The sequence below is a fragment of the Schistocerca serialis genome, chromosome 2 (genome assembly GCF_023864345.2).
Source record: "Schistocerca serialis cubense isolate TAMUIC-IGC-003099 chromosome 2, iqSchSeri2.2, whole genome shotgun sequence".
NCBI lineage: Eukaryota > Metazoa > Arthropoda > Insecta > Orthoptera > Acrididae > Schistocerca > Schistocerca serialis.
In genome coordinates, this window is record NC_064639.1 from 540,613,065 (window position 1) to 540,636,756 (window position 23,692).

The following is a 23,692-nucleotide window of genomic DNA, read 5'->3' on the forward strand; positions in this document are numbered from 1 at the left end:
CCTTTTACACCAAAGGGAAGCAAGCACACAATTCAGGGTAGGTTCAAGTGTTTCTTATCGGGGTTGTCATACCAAGTACTTAAAATGTTAATCCTGAGTATTTCTACGTAGTATAAAATGATTCTGGAAGAAAAATACTACACTTTGCGTTTCATCTAGAGTTAACGGCAGCAGAGGCCCGTGTTATAAGAATTATTTGACTTCGGCAGTCGACGGTCTTTCCTAATAGACCACATGTTTGAATTTTCGCCACAGATAAAAGTATAGAACTCTCAAGTTTGGTGAATGTGCAGACCATTTTACGTTTTCTGAACTACATTACGATGCTCTCCAAATATTGTCTTGAGAGGGTCTCTCCTTAGATGTGCGGAAAGGGAGGGACATCCGTCTTGTTGGTACCACACTGAGGACTTATGTCCAGTGGGATGTTCTCCAATTACTGCAGCAGCAGCATATCTTAGGAACTCGAGGTAATTGAAAGTATTTAGATTCACATCAATAAAGCAGGTACCGATTATGGGAGTCTTCGAAAACATGCACTAAACGTTGATAGACCGTTGTTTTAACCTACTTCTTTTAGTCAGTGAGAGTTTTCAACTGGTGGTTAGTGCAAATTATGAAGACTGGCTTGCCCATAGTTTGTAAACGATTTTTCTTCCTTAAACAAAATTCTGCATAGATTCGCCGCATCGTTTTGTACTTTTCGTCGGTAACATTCGGAGAGCTGTAACCACATTTGGAAGTCACTGTCGTGACGCTCTAGATGCAGCGAAATGTAAAGGGAATGAAATGCGATGGAACGTAATGCCCGCAGAACACTCATTTGATTGATCTCGTTCGTACTTTCGACATGCCCCTTAGTGACATTCACACTATATGCTACTGTTGCTAAAATGTTAGTTTAATTTCTTTCTTCACTTATTCTTCTTTTTCCCTGGCGTTTTCTATTCTCCGGACGTCTTGTTTCTACAACTTCTCGCTTCTTGTGTGATGTTTACAAAGACAGATCGTGAGTGCTTGGTACTACTAAGGAGACTGCCTACACTAGGTTTGTGCGTCCTCTTTTAGAATACTGCTGCGCAGTGTGAGATCTCTACCATATACGATTGACGGAGTACATCGGAAAAGTTCAGAGAAGGGCAGCACGTTTTGTATTATCGCGAAACAGGGGTGAGCGTGTCACTGAAATGAAATGATACAGGATTTGGGGTGGACATCATTAAAACAAAGGCGTTTTTCGCTGTGGGGGAACCTTCTCAGGAAATTCCAATCAACAACTTTCTCTTCCGAATGCGAAAATATTTTGTTGACACCGACCTACAAAGGGAGAAACGATCACCATGATAAAATAAGAAAATCAGAGCTCATACGGAAAGGTATAGGTGTTCGTTCTTTCCACGCGCTATACGAGATTGGAATAATAGAGAATTGTGAAGTGGTTAGATGAACTCTCTGCTATACATTTAAATGTGATTTGCAGAGTATCCATGTAGATGTAGATGTAGAGCTGGATACACTTTAGCATACATTCGCACCTCTGCTCTAATAGTTTGGTGACATTTAAATTCAACGAGATTAACATTTTCTACTGTCGGTTATATTGTGAATGTCTCAATAGCTTCAAGAGCAAGTTACCCGATTAATACAAAAATAGAGCACAGACTGATGGGCTTTAAGTGCACAGGTAACACAAGAACCATGCCTGAATTCCATCTTTGCTTCGAACTATGTGGGTACTCTTCAGCATACAACCGCACATCTGCCATAATAGACTGGAGATATTCGCCATAAAAGATGTCCACTTTTTCGACTGTCGCACTCACTGTGAATTTCTCAACAGCTCTACGAGCACAGAGCACATACTGACTGGCTTCAGGTGCAAAGGTAAACGCAAGAAACATACGTGTGTTACGAGTTTTTGTACATTTGCTATAACAGGGGAAACGTTTGTGGAATCTCTTGTCCTAACGACGGGACAGTGGTTCGCCGTACTGGTAGCCTGGTACTATTTGATCAAGTGTCGTATATATAACGTTGTTGAAGTCCTCTTAGAAGTTTCTTTCAAATGTCACAGAAACAAGTATATAGTAACATTAGAAAAAAACAAAATCGATGTTGTAATTCGGTGACTAAAAACGGTAAAAATTACTTACGAGCCTCATTAAATTCATCATATTGTCCGCAATAGCTTGGAGAAAACCATATCTCGATATATTTTTCTCTACTAGGTAACCTATCTTAGCTACCTCAGCCTGTATGAAGAGTGGTTATACAGCAGTCTTCTTTTCCGGAATCATATGAGAGAGTTGGTTGTAGATGATAACTTCGTCTTATGCCACGTGTAAGAGGGAGAAACAGCTACCAGCACATTTCAGGAATCGACAGCGGAAGAATCTTGTGTTATCGAGACTGTGGTTCATCGTTCCATGAAGTTACTGCTGGCGTTGGTCGGTATCCCACGACTGTCATGGGCTTACCGAATCAATGGTTTCAGGAGGGACATACCCAACGCCATGCACGATCTCAACGACCCCATACGATTAGCGCCCGAGAGGATAGGAACATTTTTCACTCAGCCATACATGAACGCACAGCCTCCCCATGTATACAGAGTCAGGAAATAGGGTTGTTTGAATCAAGATATATATTCATAATGACAGTTCAACGACACCTAGAATACCACTGATTGTGAACACAGCGATTAATCATACAGCTTCCCCTGACACAGTATAGAAGAGGTTCCCCGACCGTGGTGCACACAACACCGGACGCAGGAATTACACTAGCCGTCGTCTTCTCAGACAAGACCCCGTTCAGCATACAGTACCACAATTGACATACCCATCTACGGAGATTCTGTGGAGCAATAAAGTTCCCAGAGTCAAAACAACATCGTATAATGGTCTTAACTCTTGGTGTGAAGCTATGAGATGGCATTGGGCTGAGCAGCTGCTGTCGCGTTTCCGATGTGTTAAGGACTATGGCTGTATCCTACTTTACTTTCGAATTATTTCGTAAGATAGTGGAAGACAGCATACTGCCTGATAACGAGGGTGTAGGGATAGGCCAGGAAGCTCATCAGATCACTAACTTCTGAAAAGGTCTGGTTATGAGTTTCAGAGAGACTTGCACGCTATGGCTCTCCAACCACTGTGACTAATAAACTCTGGCATACACGCGAGGCAGCATGCAATGTCAATGCTCAGTTCGACTCACTGCTCAGGCCATTTGGGGCCAGTGTTTCCACTGGAAATGGCAGCTCGTTGTAAAAGTTTTTACGTCATATAATCCGTGGGCAAATGGAAGACATATGGGATCCACTATTAGTCTGAGCTTAACAGAGTTTTGGAAAAATTTAAGTCAAATAAGTCATAAGACAGATGGACCATTCCTTCGGAATTTCTAAAATCATTTCAAGAAGTGGTAAATAAGTTGGTTTCTAGAAGCCTTAAGTCCAGAGACATCAAAACTTTCGGAAAACTCTAATCCACACAATGCCAACAGAAGCACGATTTAATAAAAGTCAAGACACATTCATAGTATTCGTCGAATCGGAAGAAAACATTCGTCAATGCAGAATGGTACAAGATATTAGATGTTTCTACTGCCTAGGAACAAATACTATTTATTTCATGTTTTAAGTGCTTGTGTAGGGGTTACCGATTGTACTATTTGTGTTGCTATTTCTAGACTTGGTTCTACATGTTGCACGTGTGCTGTCATGTTGTATGTTTGTGTGCACGATGCCATATCCGTGAACGGATGCGGTAAGTGCGAGGGGATCCTCAGAACTTCGACACGCGCTTCCTCGAATGGCTTGACCCTTATATTGTGTAGCACCCTGCCCGTCAATTAGCTGGTTTTGGCGTGTGTTCACCCCAACTAATTGACTAACAGATCAACAGAGAGTGCAAAACTGCCGCAATATCGGATAACGCAAAAAAGTAATATGGCCTTGTGACTCCTGATTGAACTGCGGTGGCGGTGTTGACATTAATTTATTCAGAATTGATCACTTTTAATTAAAAGGGGGTGCACATTGATGTTATATTCAGGTATTGAACACCAGATGCAAATGTTGAACATAAAATTAATTAAGAAAGTGGCTTGGGATTTCAACTACTTGATTGAAAACAGATGCAGTCGATTAGCACAGATTTATTTTAACTCACGACCTTCAATCATCACATTACATTACTCTCCTAACAGGCAGTGGTAATAAATTGCGTTTGCGTGGAGTAAAGCGCGATAAATCAAAAGTAATTCCTATCGACTGACCCAGGCGTAATGCGAAGTGCGAGAAGAATTCTACAATACTCGGCCCATGAAACCCTTGTGAAAACTTTGCCGACGTGATCCAGCAAATTAATCACTGGCCAGAGCAGGCGCAATATCACTAAATACAGCGTGGCGGAGCGGTGTCGTTGTGCGGTGCTCGTGGTGCTGCAAGGCTGCGCTCGTCTATTCACTCCTAGCTATCTTGCTCAGTACATAGCTGAACCAAAACTTCCTATCTCCAAGTTCAATCGTTCTGTTTGCTAAGTCCTAAACTGCAGAGATGCTCACTCTTTCTCAGGCGAGCTGAGTAAAGAACGCCACGTCCGTACTCTAGGCAAGTTGGGAATGGAAGACCTCTACTGAGACTTCTGCCAGTCCACTCTTCGCCTCGGTTTCCCCTCCAGGAAAATCACTTACGCCAATTGCAGCGCAAGTCACGTTAATTATGCGTCGCATCCCAGCGCCGACCAATGCCTGCTCTGGGAAGTGAACAAATTCCCACAAAATTTCCCTTCCTCTCAACTTCTTCTATTTAGCTCTCCACCCATCAAGGTTAGCGTCTGCACAAACACGAAGTTTTCCGGAATTCTGACTCCCAGAAGGGTACTTCAAATTCCTTGGTCCTACGTTCCCACCGAAGGCCGGCGTATTTCATGCTGTCACTCTTCACCTGATTTACTTCAGGCTCTGCGGACCGTGAATTCAGCGTGAAGATGCTATAGTCACGAACACGCATATTTTGACCTCTGTTGACCGCTCCACTGTAGCTTTGCATAGCTTTGTCGCATGTTTCACAGAAAACGGGACGACGGACATTTATCAACAGACGTACAAGTTCTCCGTCTGTTTCCCGGTACACCAGCATGGAGTTGGGGTCAACCACCCAATCTTAAGGCAGCTGGCGGCTGCGCACCGTGCATGGGGGCTTAATTAAATATGATTGAAAATACTTTTTAATCTTTTTCGTACCTGTCTGTCCGATTACGCTATTCTCGTAAATGGTTGGCCCTGACTAGTTTTATTACGCTATCTGACTGCATAGAACAATGACAAAGAATGAAATGAAATTTTCGTTAACACAAATAATTAATTAAGTCCCCAGCAACTATAAAATTACGAAGCCAACAAAGCACAAGTGTAGCTGTTTTGTATGTGGTAGTATGACTCAACGCACATCTGGCACGGTTCTTCTTCAACAAGACAAGAATTTTAAATACCAATTATACTGACGTGATAAAAGAAAATTAGAACAACTATAATTACGCAAGAAAACCAGAATTACACTCTAATACAAGAACACAAGCCAGATGCTTTGTTGACTGAACCTGTAATGATGCATTATTTAAAACATGGAAATAATGAAAAAAAACACGCAATATTTTACCTTCATATATATTGACGAAAAGCACTCTGATCGTTACAATATCTTCATTAGAATAACATCTGCTATCTCTCCCATCAAACAACTGCATAAAACATGGAACAAACACTCCTTACTACAACATCTCGACAAGCCTTGCCCACTAGCACATCTCAACACGAACTGTCTTCTACGAGCTCTGCCCACGCACTGACTGCTACGAGTTCTTAACAGGCACTGACTACTACGAGCTCTCGACAAGCACTCACTACTACGAGGTCTGCCCACGCACTGACTGCTACGAGCTCTCAACAAGCACTGTGGAGGCGGCTTAATAATACTCTTTGGCGCCATCTCTGGCGCAGTGGCTCAATGTAGCCACCTTTCATATTCCCCTCCTCCACAGGCCAGAATTTGATGGTATTTTTGCCAGCATTGGTGGTGAAAATACCACCAAATTCGTTCACAAAAATACAGACAAAACAAAAGATAATATTATTACCTAAATATCACATAATTTGTTAAAATTTTGGCTTTGCACTGACTTTTCACTAACCTAATATATGAAATACAGTAAGCAATACAACTTCTTTTCATACATGTGACTTTACATAAGAGTTAACACAATACACAAAAAATCAGTTTATACAAATGTTCACATAAAATACTTTTAATTATTAAAAAAAAAAAAAACAAATAGTTGATAATTCCAGCCCAGCAATGGTCAACAGGTGCAAACACCAACAAGTGACATCATTTCAGTAGAAGCAGTCCATCAGTTGCACCCAGCAATGTTGAGCAGGTGCAGACACCAACAAGTGACATCATTTCAGTAGAAGCAGTTCATCAGTTGCACCCAGCAATGTTGAGCAGGTGCAGACACCAACAAGTGACATCATTTCAGTAGAAGCAGTTCCATCTGTGGCACCCAGTAAAGTTGAAGAGGTACACACAGCAACAAGTCACATTAGTTCATTAGAAGCAGTCCATCAGTGGCACCCAGCAATGTTGAGTAGGTGCAGACAACGGCAAGTGACATCATTTCCATAGAAGTAGCTTCATCTGTGCACCCAGTAATGTTGAGCAGGTGCAGACACCAACAAATGACTTCATTTCAGTAGAAACAGTTCATCAGTTGCACCCAGCAATGTTGAGCAGGTGCAGACACCAACAAGTGACATCATTTCAGTAGAAACAGTCCATCAGTTGCACCCAGCAATGTTGAGAGCAGGTGCAGACACCAACAAGTGACCATCATTTCAGTAGAAGCAGTCCATGGGTTGCACCCAGCAATGTTGAGTAGGTGCAGACACCAACAAGTGACATCATTTCAGTAGAAACAGTCCATCAGTTGCACCCAGCAATGTTGAGCAGGCGCAGACACCAACAAGTGACTTCATTTCAGTAGAAACAGTCCATCAGTTGCACCCAGCAATGTTGAGCAGGTGCAGACACCAACAAGTGACATCATTTCAGTAGAAGCAGTTCATCTGTGGCACCCAGTAAAGTTGCAGAGGTACACACAGCAACAAGTCACATTAGTTCAGTAGAAGCAGTTCATCAGTGGCACCCAGCAATGTTGAGTAGGTGCAGACAGCAACAAGTGACTTCATTTCAGTAGAAACAGTTCATCAGTTGCACCCAGCAATGTTCAGCAGGTGCAGAGAGCAACAAGTGACTTCATTTCAGTAGAAACAGTTCATCAGTTGCACCCAGCAATGTTGAGAGCAGGTGCAGACACCGACAAGTGACATCATTTCAGTAGAAGCAGTCCATCAGTTGCACCCAGCAATGTTGAGCAGGTGCAGACACCAACAAGTGACATCATTTCAGTAGAAGCAGTTCCATCTGTGGCACCCAGTAAAGTTGCAGAGGTACACACAGCAACAAGTCACATTAGTTCAGTAGAAGCAGTTCATCAGTGGCACCCAGCAATGTTGAGCAGGTGCAGACAGCAACAAGTGACTTCATTTCAGTAGAAACAGTTCATCAGTTGCACCCAGCAATGTTGAGCAGGTGCAGACACCAACAAGTGACATCATTTCAGTAGAAACAGTCCATCAGTTGCACCCAGCAATGTTGAGAGCAGGTGCAGACACCAACAAGTGACCATCATTTCAGTAGAAGCAGTCCATGAGTTGCACCCAGCAATGTTGAGTAGGTGCAGACACCAACAAGTGACATCATTTCAGTAGAAACAGTCCATCAGTTGCACCCAGCAATGTTGAGCAGGCGCAGACACCAACAAGTGACTTCATTTCAGTAGAAACAGTCCATCAGTTGCACCCAGCAATGTTGAGCAGGTGCAGACACCAACAAGTGACATCATTTCAGTAGAAGCAGTTCCATCTGTGGCACCCAGTAAAGTTGCAGAGGTACACACAGCAACAAGTCACATTAGTTCAGTAGAAGCAGTTCATCAGTGGCACCCAGCAATGTTGAGTAGGTGCAGACAGCAACAAGTGACTTCATTTCAGTAGAAACAGTTCATCAGTTGCACCCAGCAATGTTGAGCAGGTGCAGAGAGCAACAAGTGACTTCATTTCAGTAGAAACAGTTCATCAGTTGCACCCAGCAATGTTGAGAGCAGGTGCAGACACCGACAAGTGACATCATTTCAGTAGAAGCAGTCCATCAGTTGCACCCAGCAATGTTGAGTAGGTGCAGACACCAACAAGTGACATCATTTCAGTAGAAGTAGTCCATCAGTTGCACCCAGCAATGTTGAGAGCAGGTGCAGACACCAACAAGTGACATCATTTCAGTAGAAGTAGTTCCATTAGTGGCACCCAGCAATACTGAGCAGGTGCAGACACCACAAGTGACATCATTTCAGCAGAAGCAGTTCCATCTGTGGCACCCAGTAAAGTTGCAGAGGTACACACAGCAACAAGTCACATTAGTTCAGTAGAAGCAGTTCATCAGTGGCACCCAGCAATGTTGAGCAGGTGCAGACAGCAAGAAGTGACATTATTTCAGTAGAAACAGTTCATCAGTTGCACCCAGCAATGTTGAGCAGGTGCAGACAGCAACAAGTGACTTCATTTCAGTAGAAACAGTTCATCAGTTGCACACAGCAATGTTGAGCAGGTGCAGACACCAACAAGTGACATCATTTCAGTAGAAACAGTCCATCAGTTGCACCCAGCAATGTTGAGTAGGTGCAGACAGCAAGAAGTGACTTCATTTCCATACAAGTAGTCCATCAGTTGCACCTAGCAATGATGAGCAGGTCCAGAGAGCAGTCCATGATATTCACTATCACTAATAACACTGTTCAGCAGCAGAAACTAAACATGTCCTAGTGACACCAATCATGTAGATAAAGTACAAGTAACAGTCCATAATATTCACTATCACTGATCACTCAGTTCATCAGCAGAAATTAATCATTCCTAAGTGTCACACATTACGTTGAAAAGTGCAGGTAACAGTTCATAATATTTACCATCACTAATCAGACAGTTCAGGCATGAACAATAGTTTGAATACACATACAAATGTTTTTACACTAAACATATAAATTCTAATAAACACACAAATGATTTCAGATAATTGTCATATTAACTATTACAAATACTCAAATATCAGTAAACCTATAATATTTATGGGTGTCAGTGCAAGCCACTACAAACAAATACAATAATATTCAGGAGATAGGTGGGTACGATTAGGAAAGGAGAACACACAAAACACACTCACTCATCTTTCATCCACATTAAGTACTACTGTGTAATTGAATGGTGTTAACTGTGTAAATGTAATTCTGTCAAAATCTGATGTTCATCATGTGTATCAAGTAGTAGTGGCAGCAATGTATAACAGTCAATAATAGTTAGGTCAACGTCAGAGTCATCATGTCAAGACCAATGTTTGCCAAGCCAGATCAAATGTACTGTTGCTGAACAACTGTCAGTGAGCGAAGATATGCAAATACTTCCTCTCTTCAAAAAAAAAGTATATACTTCTTAGTGATTTAGCAAAGTGTGTGTATAGACTATCTTCCTTCTACTTTAGTGTTCTAGTCTGCTATCTTCATCCTCCTTGTTCCATAAGACCAACAAAAAAAATATGCACCTCACTTACTTTACCTCTTATCCACCAAAACTCCAATAATCATCTACTTCACACAATCTCAATAATACCTCAATAATACCTCTTCAATACGTCGATACATATAAACCTTATTGCCAATATATGCTCCTCACTTACTTTACCTCTTATCCACCAAAACTCCAATAATCATCAACTTCACACAATCTCAATAATACCTCAATAATACCTCTTCAATGCGTCGATACATATAAACCTTATTACCAATCTCATTTCACTTCTATAACAACTCTTTCCTCTAGTCAGTCTCCTCGAACAAGTACAGATAAAATCCTAATGCAAACTTCAGTTCATCATCCCATACAATCTGAAGACACATTGCCAACACACAACCTCTGTGTAATCTATCTGACCCAAATCTTCTGCTCATTATGAATTATAAACAAAAGAAATGCATACATGACCTCTAACAGACTTAGTTCGAATAACTCTCAGTAATTAAGTACGATTACGGAGTGTGAATGATCATAATATTTCACAGTGTGTACACCACTTCAAGAATTATGGCAAACAGAAGCAAACATGTGGAGTATTTCTTGTGTCAAGTGTCACTTCCTATTTCAATTGCTCACGAAAAATGCAGTGTAATAATTGTCAATGGTCTAAACCTATTTTTGGTATGTCATGTCGTTAGCCTCCTTCCTATTAGCATAAATTTATACAGCTTCCATAAAACCTCAGCTCATGTGACTTCAACGAAGTTCTTTGTACCAATGTCGTTCGTCGAATTATAGCAGTTCATTTTCTTATCTTAAAAATATAAGGCACTGAGTGTAAGCAAAACAAGCACTAGCGAGTAAATATACCAGTATAGAACAGAATGTCAAAAAGTGGATGCAGCACAATCCTTACAACGAGGCTCTGCCAAACGAACAATCTATAATTAATCCAATAGTGTGACCTAAACTCTCTGTTTGTACACAGTATATCGGCATTTTATACACAAAATTAAAGAGTAGTTATGACAACAACAGATATGTATAAATATGCAATCCATACGCAAAGCAGCAAACATATGTTATCTAACATAATAAACAGGTCATTAGCATCATATCAGCAAAAGCAAATAAATGTTCATATGTCATCTTAATAAGTAAACATGAAGGCGCAAGCAGATAAATCACAAAGTATAACTTACATACCTAACCACATCAGCACAATTAATCAGGTGACATTTATAATTTAAAGAAATAAGCACAGCAGACACATAATAAAAAAAAATATGACGTCAGTAAAAAAAAGCAGTGCAGCCAAGCGATGCATAATATATACAAGTTACAACCCAGTTCATTAATAATCATTGTCAAAATCAGTTAACGTACGCAAGCACGTCGCTTCACACGTAAATTCATAGAACATGAAATTAGCACAAAGTATGAATCACGTAATCGCGAGCAGCAAATTACGTCTAAAGTACGTACCTAAGTGGAAATATGTTACCTGAAAAATGAACTCAATTAATAGTTACCTTTTTTTTTAGTTTATTAGTTTCTTCTTCGAAATTACATTCTTCCTGAAAATTTCTCGATAGCAAGTCCTCTTAACGTCGGAGACACACAGAACTTATCTGAAGTTCTTAAATATTTTATAGAACCGTATCCTGAAAAATACTGAATATTAATAACAGAATTCATCAAGTCACTATAGCTTTATACTGAATTTAATCGGAGAAATTAAACTGTGTATTTGTTTACGGCTGTCAGTGCATTCGCACTGAGCGCTCGATCAGCTGTAGGCGCGTGACGTAGGAAGCAATTGTTCGCGGTCAACGACTGCCTTGTGAGGCGCGCAGACTTGACTGTTGCTTTGAGTATGTGCCGCCGCCAAAACACAGCGCGGTATCCTTGTACTCTCCGCATGTTTACATCTAGCTGTTAGTCTCTCACAAGTATGTCATTCCACAAAATTTTTTCAAAAGTATATCATTCCACAAAAATTTTTGAAACTACGAACCTCTCGTTTTGTGGTAGGAACAGCATAATTACGAATAGCGTCTATTTTTTTTTTTTTTAATAAGGAAGAATACCTTCTGTACAAATAATGTGACCACCTGTGAACGACCAAATTCAGATTTTTCTAAGTTCACTGTAATGCCAACTCTTGCAAAAATACGTAATAATGAATCCAAAATTTTGTTATGCTCACTCCAAGAACGTTTAGCAATAAGAATGTCGTCAACATATGAAGTAATATTGTTACGAAGATGAACAGGTAAAATTTCATTTAAGCTACGAATGAATGCTGCAGAAAATATAGTAAGTCCAAACGGTAAATTCCAAAGTCACTTTTGGGTAAATTAGTCAAATCCGGTTATTGTTTACTTACTCACTAGATAGATTGATAGTCGAAGAGTTGGTTTGACAGATGCAAAGAATAGTGAAAGAGTAGGCAGCGGTGCAGAAAACTAAAAGAGAAATAGCACCACTACAGCTCGGGGCCCTATGCTCGCTACGGCACATATTCACTTAGAGTAGTGAATCCCCTGAGGACATTAATAGCCGCACATAATTTCCAGTTTGTGTCTTAATGGCCAATTTAGTGGGAGTGCGTACATAAATTGATCTAACCATGCACATGGATGTATGTCATTCTTAGAATTGCGGAAGATCTTAAATTTCCGAACAGTCAAAAAGTGTTTATAGTCAAAGTTTTCGCCTCGTGGCGACAAAGACCTACCGCGTCTGTCCCAGTCCCAATGACGATTATTGTTAAATTCGCGCGCCTGGCGCTCTCTTGTAGCATCCCGTAAATGAAACAATTTATCTTCTTCAAACCCCTCTGCTATCTGTGATTCCAAATTTCTTTTGCTGTCCTTTCCTACAATTTCGCCTTCGATTTGTTTGACTTGCTTTCGTAATGCCTCAATTTCCCTTTTAACGCGTTCATTAAATTTTCCCTGATTTTCAACATGCTTATTTATGTTCTGGTACTCTTCGGTTTCTGAAAATGGCAATGGAGCTGTATCATCTGAATCTCTGTCCCCATTTAAACTAAGATTTGTCAATTTGTCTGAAATCTCCTCAACTCTTTCCGATAAATCACCTATTTGTTCTTTCTGTTTATTTACGTCTTCCGTAAGTGTCGCGACTCGGGTTTCAGTATTGTCACATTTGGTAACTAGCTGTTCATATTGTTGTGTTAGGTTATTTAATCTGTCATTTGGTACGGATTCCTCGATTCTCTCAAATATTTCTTCCTTATCTTTTGCACGTTGTAAATTTAACTCTGAAAATTTCTGTACTATCACGTGATCTCTTTCTTCCTGTTCTCTATCCTGTTCCCTTTGTCTAATCTCTACTGCAATTAATCTATTATTGTGAGAATTCAAAATCGGTTGTACTTCTTCTCTGATTTCTTTCTTTAATTCATCTTTCATATTTTTGAAACATGTCCCTATTCGTGAGTCTATCCGTGTTTCCAGTGTTCCCATATCAGTTTTTAATTCAGATCCCAAAGTTCCCATCTGTGTTTTTAATTCAGATCTAAACCGTGTTTCCATTGTTCCCATATCTGTTTTTAGTTCAGATGGTAACTGTGATCCCACTGTTTCCATATCTGTTTTTAATTCAGATCGTAAATGCTCCATTGTTCCCATTTGTAAATCTAACCGAGATCCTAAATTTAATATTGCACCCATCAACTGCTCCATATTAAATGGTTCAGAATTCTTTTCGCCCCTAACATTTCCCGCAAAACTAACTTCCTTCTGCATAGCCATAAGGCTATCTGTGTTCGATACTATTTCAGAATCTTCTGTCGTTAATCTCGTACTCTGTGAATTTTCTGATTGAGAAAAATTTTGAAATGGTTCCGGACTATTTTCCCGACTTATTAAATTGTTTTCCACTTTATTATTCATCACACTGTTTTCCTCTGTTGGCGAGTTCGCCATGTTAACAATTTCGTCATTCTCACTATTCATCATTTTTGCCTTTTTCATTGACCGTGTAATCATTTACAAAACATAAAAATTTCGTCACTGTTCGAAAATTACACACAATGCCTCCTTATCTCCAACAAAACCATTTACATGCAATGTCTCCCTCAAACACGATCAATCGAACAATTGAAATAATTGCACTAAATTGTCAAACCCGTAGACAAGACAACAAACAACAACAAAAAAAAAATTTAAAAATACCATTAGAAGAATGCCAATTACCAAATCTACACACTCAATACAGACTACAATCACTAAACTCAAATTACTACAACAATACTACAGTCTACTATTTTTACAATCAGAAGAATTTCAAGGGACGATCCGAAGCAGGGTCGCCACGTGCATGGGGGCTTTATTAAATATGATGCAAATATTTTTTTAGTTTTTAGTAGCTGTCTGTCCGATTACGCTGTTTCGTAAACGGTTGGCCCTGACTAGTTTTATTACGCTATCTGACTGCATAGAACAACGACAAAGAATGAAATGAAATTTTCGTTAACACAAATAATTAATTAAGTCCCCAGCAACTATAAAATCTACGAAGCCAACAAAGCACAAGTGTAGCTGTTCTGTATGTGGTAGTATGACTCAACGCACATCTGGCACGGTTCTTCTTCAACAAGACAAGAATTTTAAATACCAATTATACTGACGTGATAAAAGAAAATTAGAAAAACTATAATTACGCAAGAAAACCAGAATTACACTCTAATACAAGAACACAAGCCAGATGCTTTGTTGACTGAACCTGTAATGATGCATTATTTAAAACATGGAAATAATGAAAAAAAACACGCAATATTTTACCTTCACATATATTGACGAAAAGCACTCTGATCGTTACAATATCTTCATTAGAATAACATCTGCTACCTCTCCCATCAAATAACTGCATAAAACATGGAACAAACACTCCTTACTACAACATCTCGACAAGCCTTGCCCACTAGCACATCTCAACACGAACTGTCTTCTACGAGCTCTGCCCACGCACTGACTGCTACGAGTTCTTAACAGGCACTGACTACTACGAGCTCTCGACAAGCACTCACTACTACGAGGTCTTCCCACGCACTGACTGCTACGAGCTCTCAACAAGCACTGTGGAGGCGGCTTAATAATACTCTTTGGCGCAATCTCTGGCGCAGTGGCTCAGTGTAGCCACCTTTCAACCGTTACCGCTTTCTTAGAGCTTGAGCCACCCTAAGGTGCCTATTGTTGCTTCCCTTAGCCGCTCCCCCCGCCGGCCACAGTCAAATACTTCCCTGGGGTAAACTAGCATCTAGTAAAGCGACTCGTTTCCACAAAGTTTTCATGTCGTGTGAATTACTTTAAAGCCATCACCCGACATTAATTATTCCACTACGTCCATGCTATACCCTCTACAAGATGCATTGTGCCTTGTCAGTCATATTGTTCAGCCCTACTGTTCGCTCAACGTGAGTTAGGTGATCTTTAATGACTTCATGTAAGGGACATAGTTCTTGCCATCTTACAATTCAACGACTGTCCCATTGTTTACGTTAGTCATTATCCTTAACAGTACTTAGTTATCATATTAAAGTGCTGTTTAGATACATGGATCAATCAGGTGCTCTCTGCTTTTCTTATAATTATCTTATTTATCTATTTTAGGTAATATGCTCGTTATGTTATGAGTCTATCTATGACTGAGTTTGTATCCTCCCAAGGATCATGTGGTCGTGTTTGTTGTGTGTCTGTTAGAGATGTGCTATACGTATTTTCTTGCCTATAGACGTCGTCCAGTGTTCTTGAACCATTATCAGCGATGTTCCCTAGAACACCATTTTTGTGGGTCCCGTAAAATTTCTTTGATGTCGTCGTATGCTTTTATATATCTTACGTGTGTGAGGGTGTTGTAATGTAATGTCACGTGTTCTGGCGAGCCCTATGACCCCCAGATGCTTGTAGCACTCTGGCTGAGTCCCACGCGGTTCAGGTGGCCGTTCAAAAAGTGAACCATGCCACGGCCTGTATTCAGATGTTTCAATATCAGTCGTTCACTTATATTGGAGATAATAGAGCAAACGTGGACGGCCTTTCTCGGTCGTGTCCCACTTTCATCATGTATCAAGGCTCCAGTTGTTTAGTTGACGCATGTCTACGATATTTTCCCCCATTTTAACCAATATGCCGCCGCTTTGTTGCCGAAGAGTGATGTCAGTGGGCCAAGTCCTCAGAACACACAGAAGGCTTCTACCGCTTTGAAGCCAAAAGCGCCAAACATTCTGAGTAGTGTGCTCCACTGTCTTCGCCTCACTGTGTTTCCATAGGACACTAGACACAGGCATGCTCTCGATGAAAATAAAAGAAACTGAACTCCTCCCGAACAGGCGATGAAGGCCCAACGATACTGACCGGCAACCGTGTCATTCTCAGCTCATAGGCGTCACTGGAAGTGGTTATGGAGGGGCATGTCGTCAGCACACCGCTCTCCTGGCCGTATGTCAGTTTCCGAGACCGGAGCCGCTACTTCTCAATGAAGTAGCTCCTCAGTTTTCCTCACAAGGGCTGAGTGCACCCCGCTTGCTAACAGCGCTCGGCAGACAGGATGGTCACCCATCCAAGTGCTAGCCTAGCCCGACAGTGATGAAAATAATAGGATGGGTTAAAATATTATAAAACAATGACTGGACGAACAATAGAGAAAAGTAAGACGGAAAGTAACTTTAGACCACTACATAAATTACTCTTGGACTGTGAGGAACTGGAAAAGAAAAGAATCAAAATTTCGAAATGTCATACCATATAGAAGGATGTTGGAAAATAAAATGGTTCAAATGCTTCTGAGCACTATGGGACTTAACTTATGAGGTCATCAGTCCCCTAGAACTTAGAATTACTTAAACCTAATTAACCTAAGGACATTACACACATCCATGCACGAGGCAGGATTCGAACCTGCGACCGTAGCGGTCACGTGGTTCCAGACTGAAGCGCCTAGAACCGCACGGACACACAGGCCGGCGTTGAAAAATAGACGGGCTGATGAGATAAGAACTGTGGAGATCCTTCACAGATCAGTGAGGATGGAACCGCATGGAAAGTATGGGGAAGAAGAATCGACGAGATACTAGGACATGTGTTAAGACATCAAGGAATAACTTGAAAGGGTCCTGTAGTCCCCTTTCTTTATCATTTTATTTGTTTTGCAATGCACTCTACATCCTACAGAACAATTCGGGTGTTTTCGTCTCTAAACTTCGTACCAGAGAAGACTGAGCTCTGATTCAATTAAGCCTTAGCCTATTTATTTCTACGATTTTCAAGCATCATATGGTTGTTATGTTCTTTTATGTTCTTTTCAGACTTGCAAATGCGTCTATAACGCCATTATAAGTCTTCCATGCTTTTATATATAACCCAACTTACGACTATTATTCCAGCAGAGAATCAGCGGTAGTCTTACAGAACGGTCAACCCAATAGTTCTCAGGTAGGCAAAGAGGGTTGTTCCCTTTGTGTGAAAGTTATCGGTGTTAGGTTGGTGGCAGAAGTCTCATCTCTGGGCTTTCCTCACCACGGGGTTGGGTGGGAGAAGTTTTAGTGTGAGATAGGTAGTCTGCTTACATCTCTCTGAGGGTCTACAGCCGAGGTCTCTTCGAAGAAGGGTGAGATGATTTAAGCGCGTGGCGAGTTGTGTCATAGCGAGTGGGGAACTTTTAGCTTTCGGCTTGAAGTGCGCCCTCGGTTCAAAAAAATGGCTCTGAGCACTATGGGACTTAACATCGGAGGTCATCAGTCCCCTAGAACTGAGAACTACTTAAACCTAACCAACCTAAGGACATCACACACATCCATGCCCGAGGCAGGATTTGAACCTGCGACCGCAGCAGTCGAGCGGCTCCGGACTGAAGCGCCTAGACCGCTCGGTTACCGCGGCCGGCCCCCTCGGTTCAGTGTGCATGTTTGTGTGCCTGTGACTGCGTGTGTATACATTCTAAGTTTTTCCGAATCTTGATAATTTCTGCCTCTTCGTGAATTTTCTTTGTTTGATTATTACATATCCATTGGAAACCATTCACGTGGGTTAATATTAGAGTTTTTTGGCCTTCTGAAAATTACCCTCTGTCTATTCAAATGTGTCCTCTGTAAAATGTTAATTTGTCACGGCTGCTGATTTAATGTTTCTAAAATTTGGCCGCGGTACGTAGAAATTGTGTCTCCGTGAACCACGTGCCCACACGAGTTAACTGTGAGCCTAACTTTCCGGTGGCCTCCTGCCTCTGTCCTAGAGTTTACTTGTTGCTCTGATTTTGGAATATTAAATATATCCTATCCGGATTATTCAATTGTATTCGTGATTTGTGATTTCATGTTAAGCGCGTAAGCGTGTATGTATGGCTCTCGTTGAGGCGGTTTCTCCAAACCGAGGTTCAACTTCAAATGCAACCGTGATACTCAGATTTACTCGTTTATTTAATCATTTTTCAATACATCGGAACAAACCTCCTAGCATGTTAGTGATGGGGCCATCCTTGCTGCTCTTTGAGTGAATGTGGGTCTGAATGCGAGTAAACCTTTCCAGTCCTCCTCTAATTACTACCGCGATTCTAAATTAAGAGATTCTGTTGTGAATCGTATAGCGTTTCACAATCAATTGTACGTAGTTACCAGGTAACAGCAGTTATGTAGATGACTTATATTAATGTCTCAAGAAATAGATAATTTTGTTTCAAGTCTTATCCAGTTTACCGATCTTACGTCTCCTTTACCTACGCCATTCACCTTGTGTTTCCTTGTTAGCCCATCCATAGCGTTTCTTTAGAAGAGATCTTGTTTTCAGGTATGTTGCTGCAAGCTGCTCTTAATCACAGTGTTCACGCAACTTTTACTTTATTTTAATATTTGATTCATGTGAACAACTTCTGGATCGTATTAATAATTGCAACCCATTTTATGAGTGACATTACAATGAATGTTCTTTTATGAGCTTTTTCTGATGACTAAGTTAGTTAATTTTGCAACTCAGTCGAACCTCTTGTTTGTCGTGTGGCTAGAGTTGGTGGCGACCCAATTTTTAACTTTGATTTCAATGTCAGATAACATTTACATTTGCTTATGGCTCTTTGAGCCATCAGGATACAGCTCAGGGCTCCACTCATTTCATAAACCCCACTTAAGTGCACGTCACTTACAAATTTCCATAGGACTCGAGGGAGAAGTAGAAAGAAAAATTGTAGTAGAGGAGAGATAGTGGAATATGTTCATTAAATAACAGAAGGCGTTGCATGTAAGTGCAGCTCTAAAATTACTTGGCACTGGAAGGGAATTCGTGTCAGGGGGTATCAAACCTGCCAGAGTACTGACGCCACACCTCTCGCCGAAAGAAAATAAAGAAATCTGTAAATTTAATCATTTGCCCTTTATGCTATACTGTGTACCCACAATAAATGAATTTCGTTACTTGCTCTCCTTCCTGGCGCTACAGCTTTATGGATCAGTTTGTTCGGTTTATTGTTGTGCAAATTGTTTCTCTTTTCAAGTGTGTGTTTGTGTTTCTTTCGAAGGTCACAAACAGTCCAAAGCGCGCCAAAGTCCTATAAATATACCAAAGGTGTACTGTTGTCAGGGGGAGACTCCACTAGCGAAGGGGGAATTAAGTTCATAGAACCATAAGCACGAACTGAATTTATTAGCATCCACAATATCATGTGTGTCACTCGCACGTGCTAGACAGCTCCGTCGTTGGCGCCCCGTCTCACGAGATGGTGACGCCGGCATTCTCGCCGATCCAGTCGAGGAAGGCTGTGACGCGCATGAAGACGTCGGGCTGGCCGGACTCACAGTCGTTGGCCGTGCCCCACGACACGACCCCCACCACCAGCGGCTCGCCGTCCGACCCAGTCACCGCCAACGGGCCACCGCTGTCGCCCTGTAACCAGAAAGGTCGGCTGTTCATGTCTGCAGATGCAGCCTCCTTAACTACCACTATCCACTTCGTATAATCCAAATCATGAGTCATCTCTGACGGACATTTCTACATCTCCGTCAACAAATTCGAAACTTCACTCAATCCAATAGAAGCCATAGTTCTTCATGCGCTCTTAAATTCCATTTATACTAATAGCAACCGAACTAAAATTGTACCTTACAACCCTGGCCGCTGTCGATATTGCAATTTATAATTCTCATAGGAACCTCAACTACATTACTATGAATTTAATCCGACACCTTCAGAAAATCACACAATGGTATATGCTGTGAAATATCAAACTTAACACAAATGAAACCGAAGCAGTCAGATGTAGATTACAATGAAGAACCCATGCTGGACTTCAGTTGTATGATACTGCTATACCAATACTTCCAATGGTGACAATAACGTCACCGCGCGGGATTAGCCAAGCAGTCTAGGCCGCTGCTGTCATAGACTGTGCGGCTGGTCCCGGAGGAGGTTCGAGTCCTCCATTGGGCATGGGTGTGTGTGTTCGTCCTTAGGATAATTTAGGTTAAGTAGTGTGTAAGCTTAGGGACTGACGAACTTAGCAGTTAAGTCCCATAAGATTTCACACACATTTGAACATTTTTGAACAATAACATCGTGTCAAGCCTTGACTCTCATCCTGCTTGGAAATTTCATATTGCTGAAATAACGCAATGTTGTTTTCCAACTTTACTCCACGATGAGAGGAGAAAGATTATCTATAAATAAAAAATTAATGCTACGGAATACATATCTCAACGTATGGATGCAAACTATAGATCACTCCCTATGACGTCGACATATTCTACAGTCAAGTCCTACAAAATAAAACCCTCACAGTATTACCGCCAACCCCACGGTTCCAACTAAACCGACGTATTCAGTCCATATCAGTGCAGTGATTAGCACAGTGGAGTAGAATTTGGGAGGTCGACGGTTCAAATTCGCTCCCGGCCGTCCAGATCTGCATTTCCCGTAATTCCCCTAAAGCGTTCCACACAGATGCCGGGATGGTTCCTTTGAAAGGACACGGTCGATTTCCTTCCCTGTTTTCGAAACAATCGGAGCTTGTTATCTGTCCCTAATGAGTTTGTTGTCGATGAGATATGAATATCTGATTTTTCTTCTTCCTTATATCTCATCTTTATTGGGACAAAAGCCACAGTGTTTTTCAAAAAATCTGCTGTCTCCCTTCACTAGGCTAACAGCCTCTCTTGCCTCTGTTAAAAATGCCTTCAATCAAACCTACTGAATCAACCACTGTTGCTTTAGATTCTGTATCTATTTCTCTTTCTAATGACTTCGTGTCATTATTATGTCTCTCCATAATAACCATTTCGTAAATGTTGTCTCATGTCAGAAACCATAATTTTAATGGGGTTTCAATCATTAAATGTGCTTGAGGCCAATGAAGACTGCGGTCGTCTGAAAATACAAACAATATTTTCTCCGAAAACTGCAACACAGCAATGATATTTGTGAGAGAAGTGAACATTGTAGTACAGTCTGGGTACTTGAGAATACACACGCGATCAGGATTACGGAATAATACTCAGTCTTTGAGAATTCCGTATGATATGAAGCAGCATGTAATGAGAGTCGAAAAAATAGAGGGATTTGGGGGGAATTAGCTTACGAGACGTGAAGTACTCTGATTAATTGTCAACAGCAATTTTGCTCAAACGTTACAGCACTTTTGGAATCATGTGGCAATCGGAGCCCGTGTATCCACAAATTAAACGCAGCTGTAAAACAACATGTCCAGCATCTCTTCTAGGGAACTAATTTTCATAGTGGAACGAAAACCACTTACGTATTGCATGTAAATGACAAATCTACACGGATATTGTAGAAAACTCGGCCGTTGGTAATCCAAAACAGCGGCAGAAACTAACTTTCTTACACGGACATTAATTCACGCTCGCATTCCTTGAGGTAGCAAAAGAAATCATAGCAGGTTGACATGTGCCAGATATCATTTGATCTTCCTTAAATTTCTAACAAGGAAACGTTAGAACTCCATATTTTTCCAAAATGGAATACCTCGTTCTTAAGCGTTTAAAGGGTGCAGAGCAAACTCACGGCCATATCGGGACTGATTTGTATGAGGGAAGTAATTTTAAGAGGAGAGACTACTTAAATCGACGACTGTGTCGGTGGTGGAGGCGACTCTGTGAAGAATTTAATGAAAACATGTGGTGAATGGTGTGCAATGTATTTCTGTAGTACCTTCTATAAACTTTCTGGTGTAAGAAAATGTCCCTTACTTTCCGAATGTTCTTTGTGAAACGTATACTTACATAGCAAGTATGCTGGCCATTAGTGCCCATTGCACAGATCGCATTGGAATCGACAAGTTCACCGTATATAGCCTGGCAGTCTGCGTTATCCCAGATTTGTACATCAGCGTATTGAAGATATCCAGCAACATTCCATGCATCTGGAAACAAGGTAAAGAGTGCAAATGTGAATACGTCAGCATGACAACTTCACTTTCTAGGACATGCGAATGTATGATATAATAAAATGAGATTTTTTATCTTCTCCAAGCGATACTTTAAATTTATTGTAAATCATTATATGAAATTATTGGGCATTGCCTCGCAGAACTTATGTTAAGTCTCTGAAAGCAGTGTTATTTGCATCTGATGTTTAGAACTATGTATATAGTATTACAACTAAATCAAGTGTAATAAGTCTAGACATAGGGAAAGTAAAATATACATTTCACTCGTTTACATAATTTTTAGTTCCTTCTATATTGCTTTCCGCTGCTCACGTAATGGTACATGACATGATTAGCATCACTATAATGTGAGATGAATTGCAATAGTTTCATTATTCAATTTCATTTCAATGTTTCTTCCACATCACACTTTGAGTTGTGCCATGATCAGAATCTGTAAAATGAAACAGGGAAAGCAACATGAAAAGTCAGTGGTCTTGCTTACAGAACACTCATGAGGTCATTCTAGGATATTGCTCAAATGTGTGGGAGCCGTACCATACTAGACTAGCAGAGGTTATTGAATGAGAGCAAAGAAAGGTAGGACGAATGTTCGAAGCATTCTTTTAGCTATGTGAATGCATCATGAAGATGCTGAAAAGCCTAAACTGACAAACACTCTTAATACGGAAGGGAACTATTCTGTAAAATGCTATTTGCAGTGTCTGTTTTTTGGTTTAGTATATAATGTCTCTAAGATGTGCATACATATTTGAAGACCTGGCACTGCTACGATCAGCAGCTATATGAAACGGAAGAAATGTATTCGGAATTGCGAATGCAGTCATAACGCAACTCCACCATTAGTGACAAACGAAAATCTGTGCCAGATCAAAGCTCAAACCCAGAGTTCCCGCTTTACATGTGTGGTCGCTGTTGTATCATGTATCGATACCACGCTATGAGAATCATTACATTGGTAATGGAATTGAAAGTTTCCGTTGAATGTCAATAGCGGTCGTGTGGAATCAAGCGGCCCCAGTGGTGTGTGCCAGATAAGCCACACCTTCACTGGCTCTGTACCATGAGCGCCCTCTGCCACCACGATGAAGGGCGGTTGGCAGCAATGACTAAACCCACTCACACTCGGAGCCACATCGCCACATGTCGCTAAGCTAACGCCGGCAGATCTAGGCCCTGACACCATAGTTCCTGCAGTAGTCTGGAACAACTCATCTATGTTGACATCAGTAGCTGGACTCTATTCTTGTTGCATCATTTGTTATGCATCTTCCTACATTTGGAGACATACAAGTTAAGTAAATGTTCTGTTTGCTGTGTTACTTGTTCCCTAATCATTTCTGGTCTTGTTCAGCTTTCCCACCATGGCAGTTGCCACACCACTCCGTAGCCCACCTCTCCTTACCACTGTGAAGGGATACACAACAATCGCCTTAACCACTTTGGCTGTCTGAGTATGCTTCCACGTACGCATGTCTGAAGGACATTGCACAGAACATCGAAAACACAGCATTGCAAACAGTATCACATGCCTAGACAGGCCACAACAATAGTAATGTCTCACTCTGTGCAGGAATCACAGCAA

General features: G+C 41.0%; 1 protein-coding gene across 1 annotated transcript in view; it reads right to left on the minus strand.

Moving 5' to 3' along the window:
* Positions 1-19,415: 19,415 nt before the first annotated feature.
* The window catches only part of LOC126456189 (brachyurin-like), a 31,643-nt gene continuing 27,366 nt past the window's right edge, over positions 19,416-23,692 (minus strand). Inside the window, exons 6-7 of the mRNA XM_050091943.1 lie at positions 21,941-22,080; positions 19,416-19,589 (exon numbers count right to left, since the gene is read on the minus strand). Coding sequence (XP_049947900.1) covers positions 19,416-19,589; positions 21,941-22,080 — 314 coding nt within the window. The remainder of the gene's footprint in view (positions 19,590-21,940; positions 22,081-23,692) is intronic.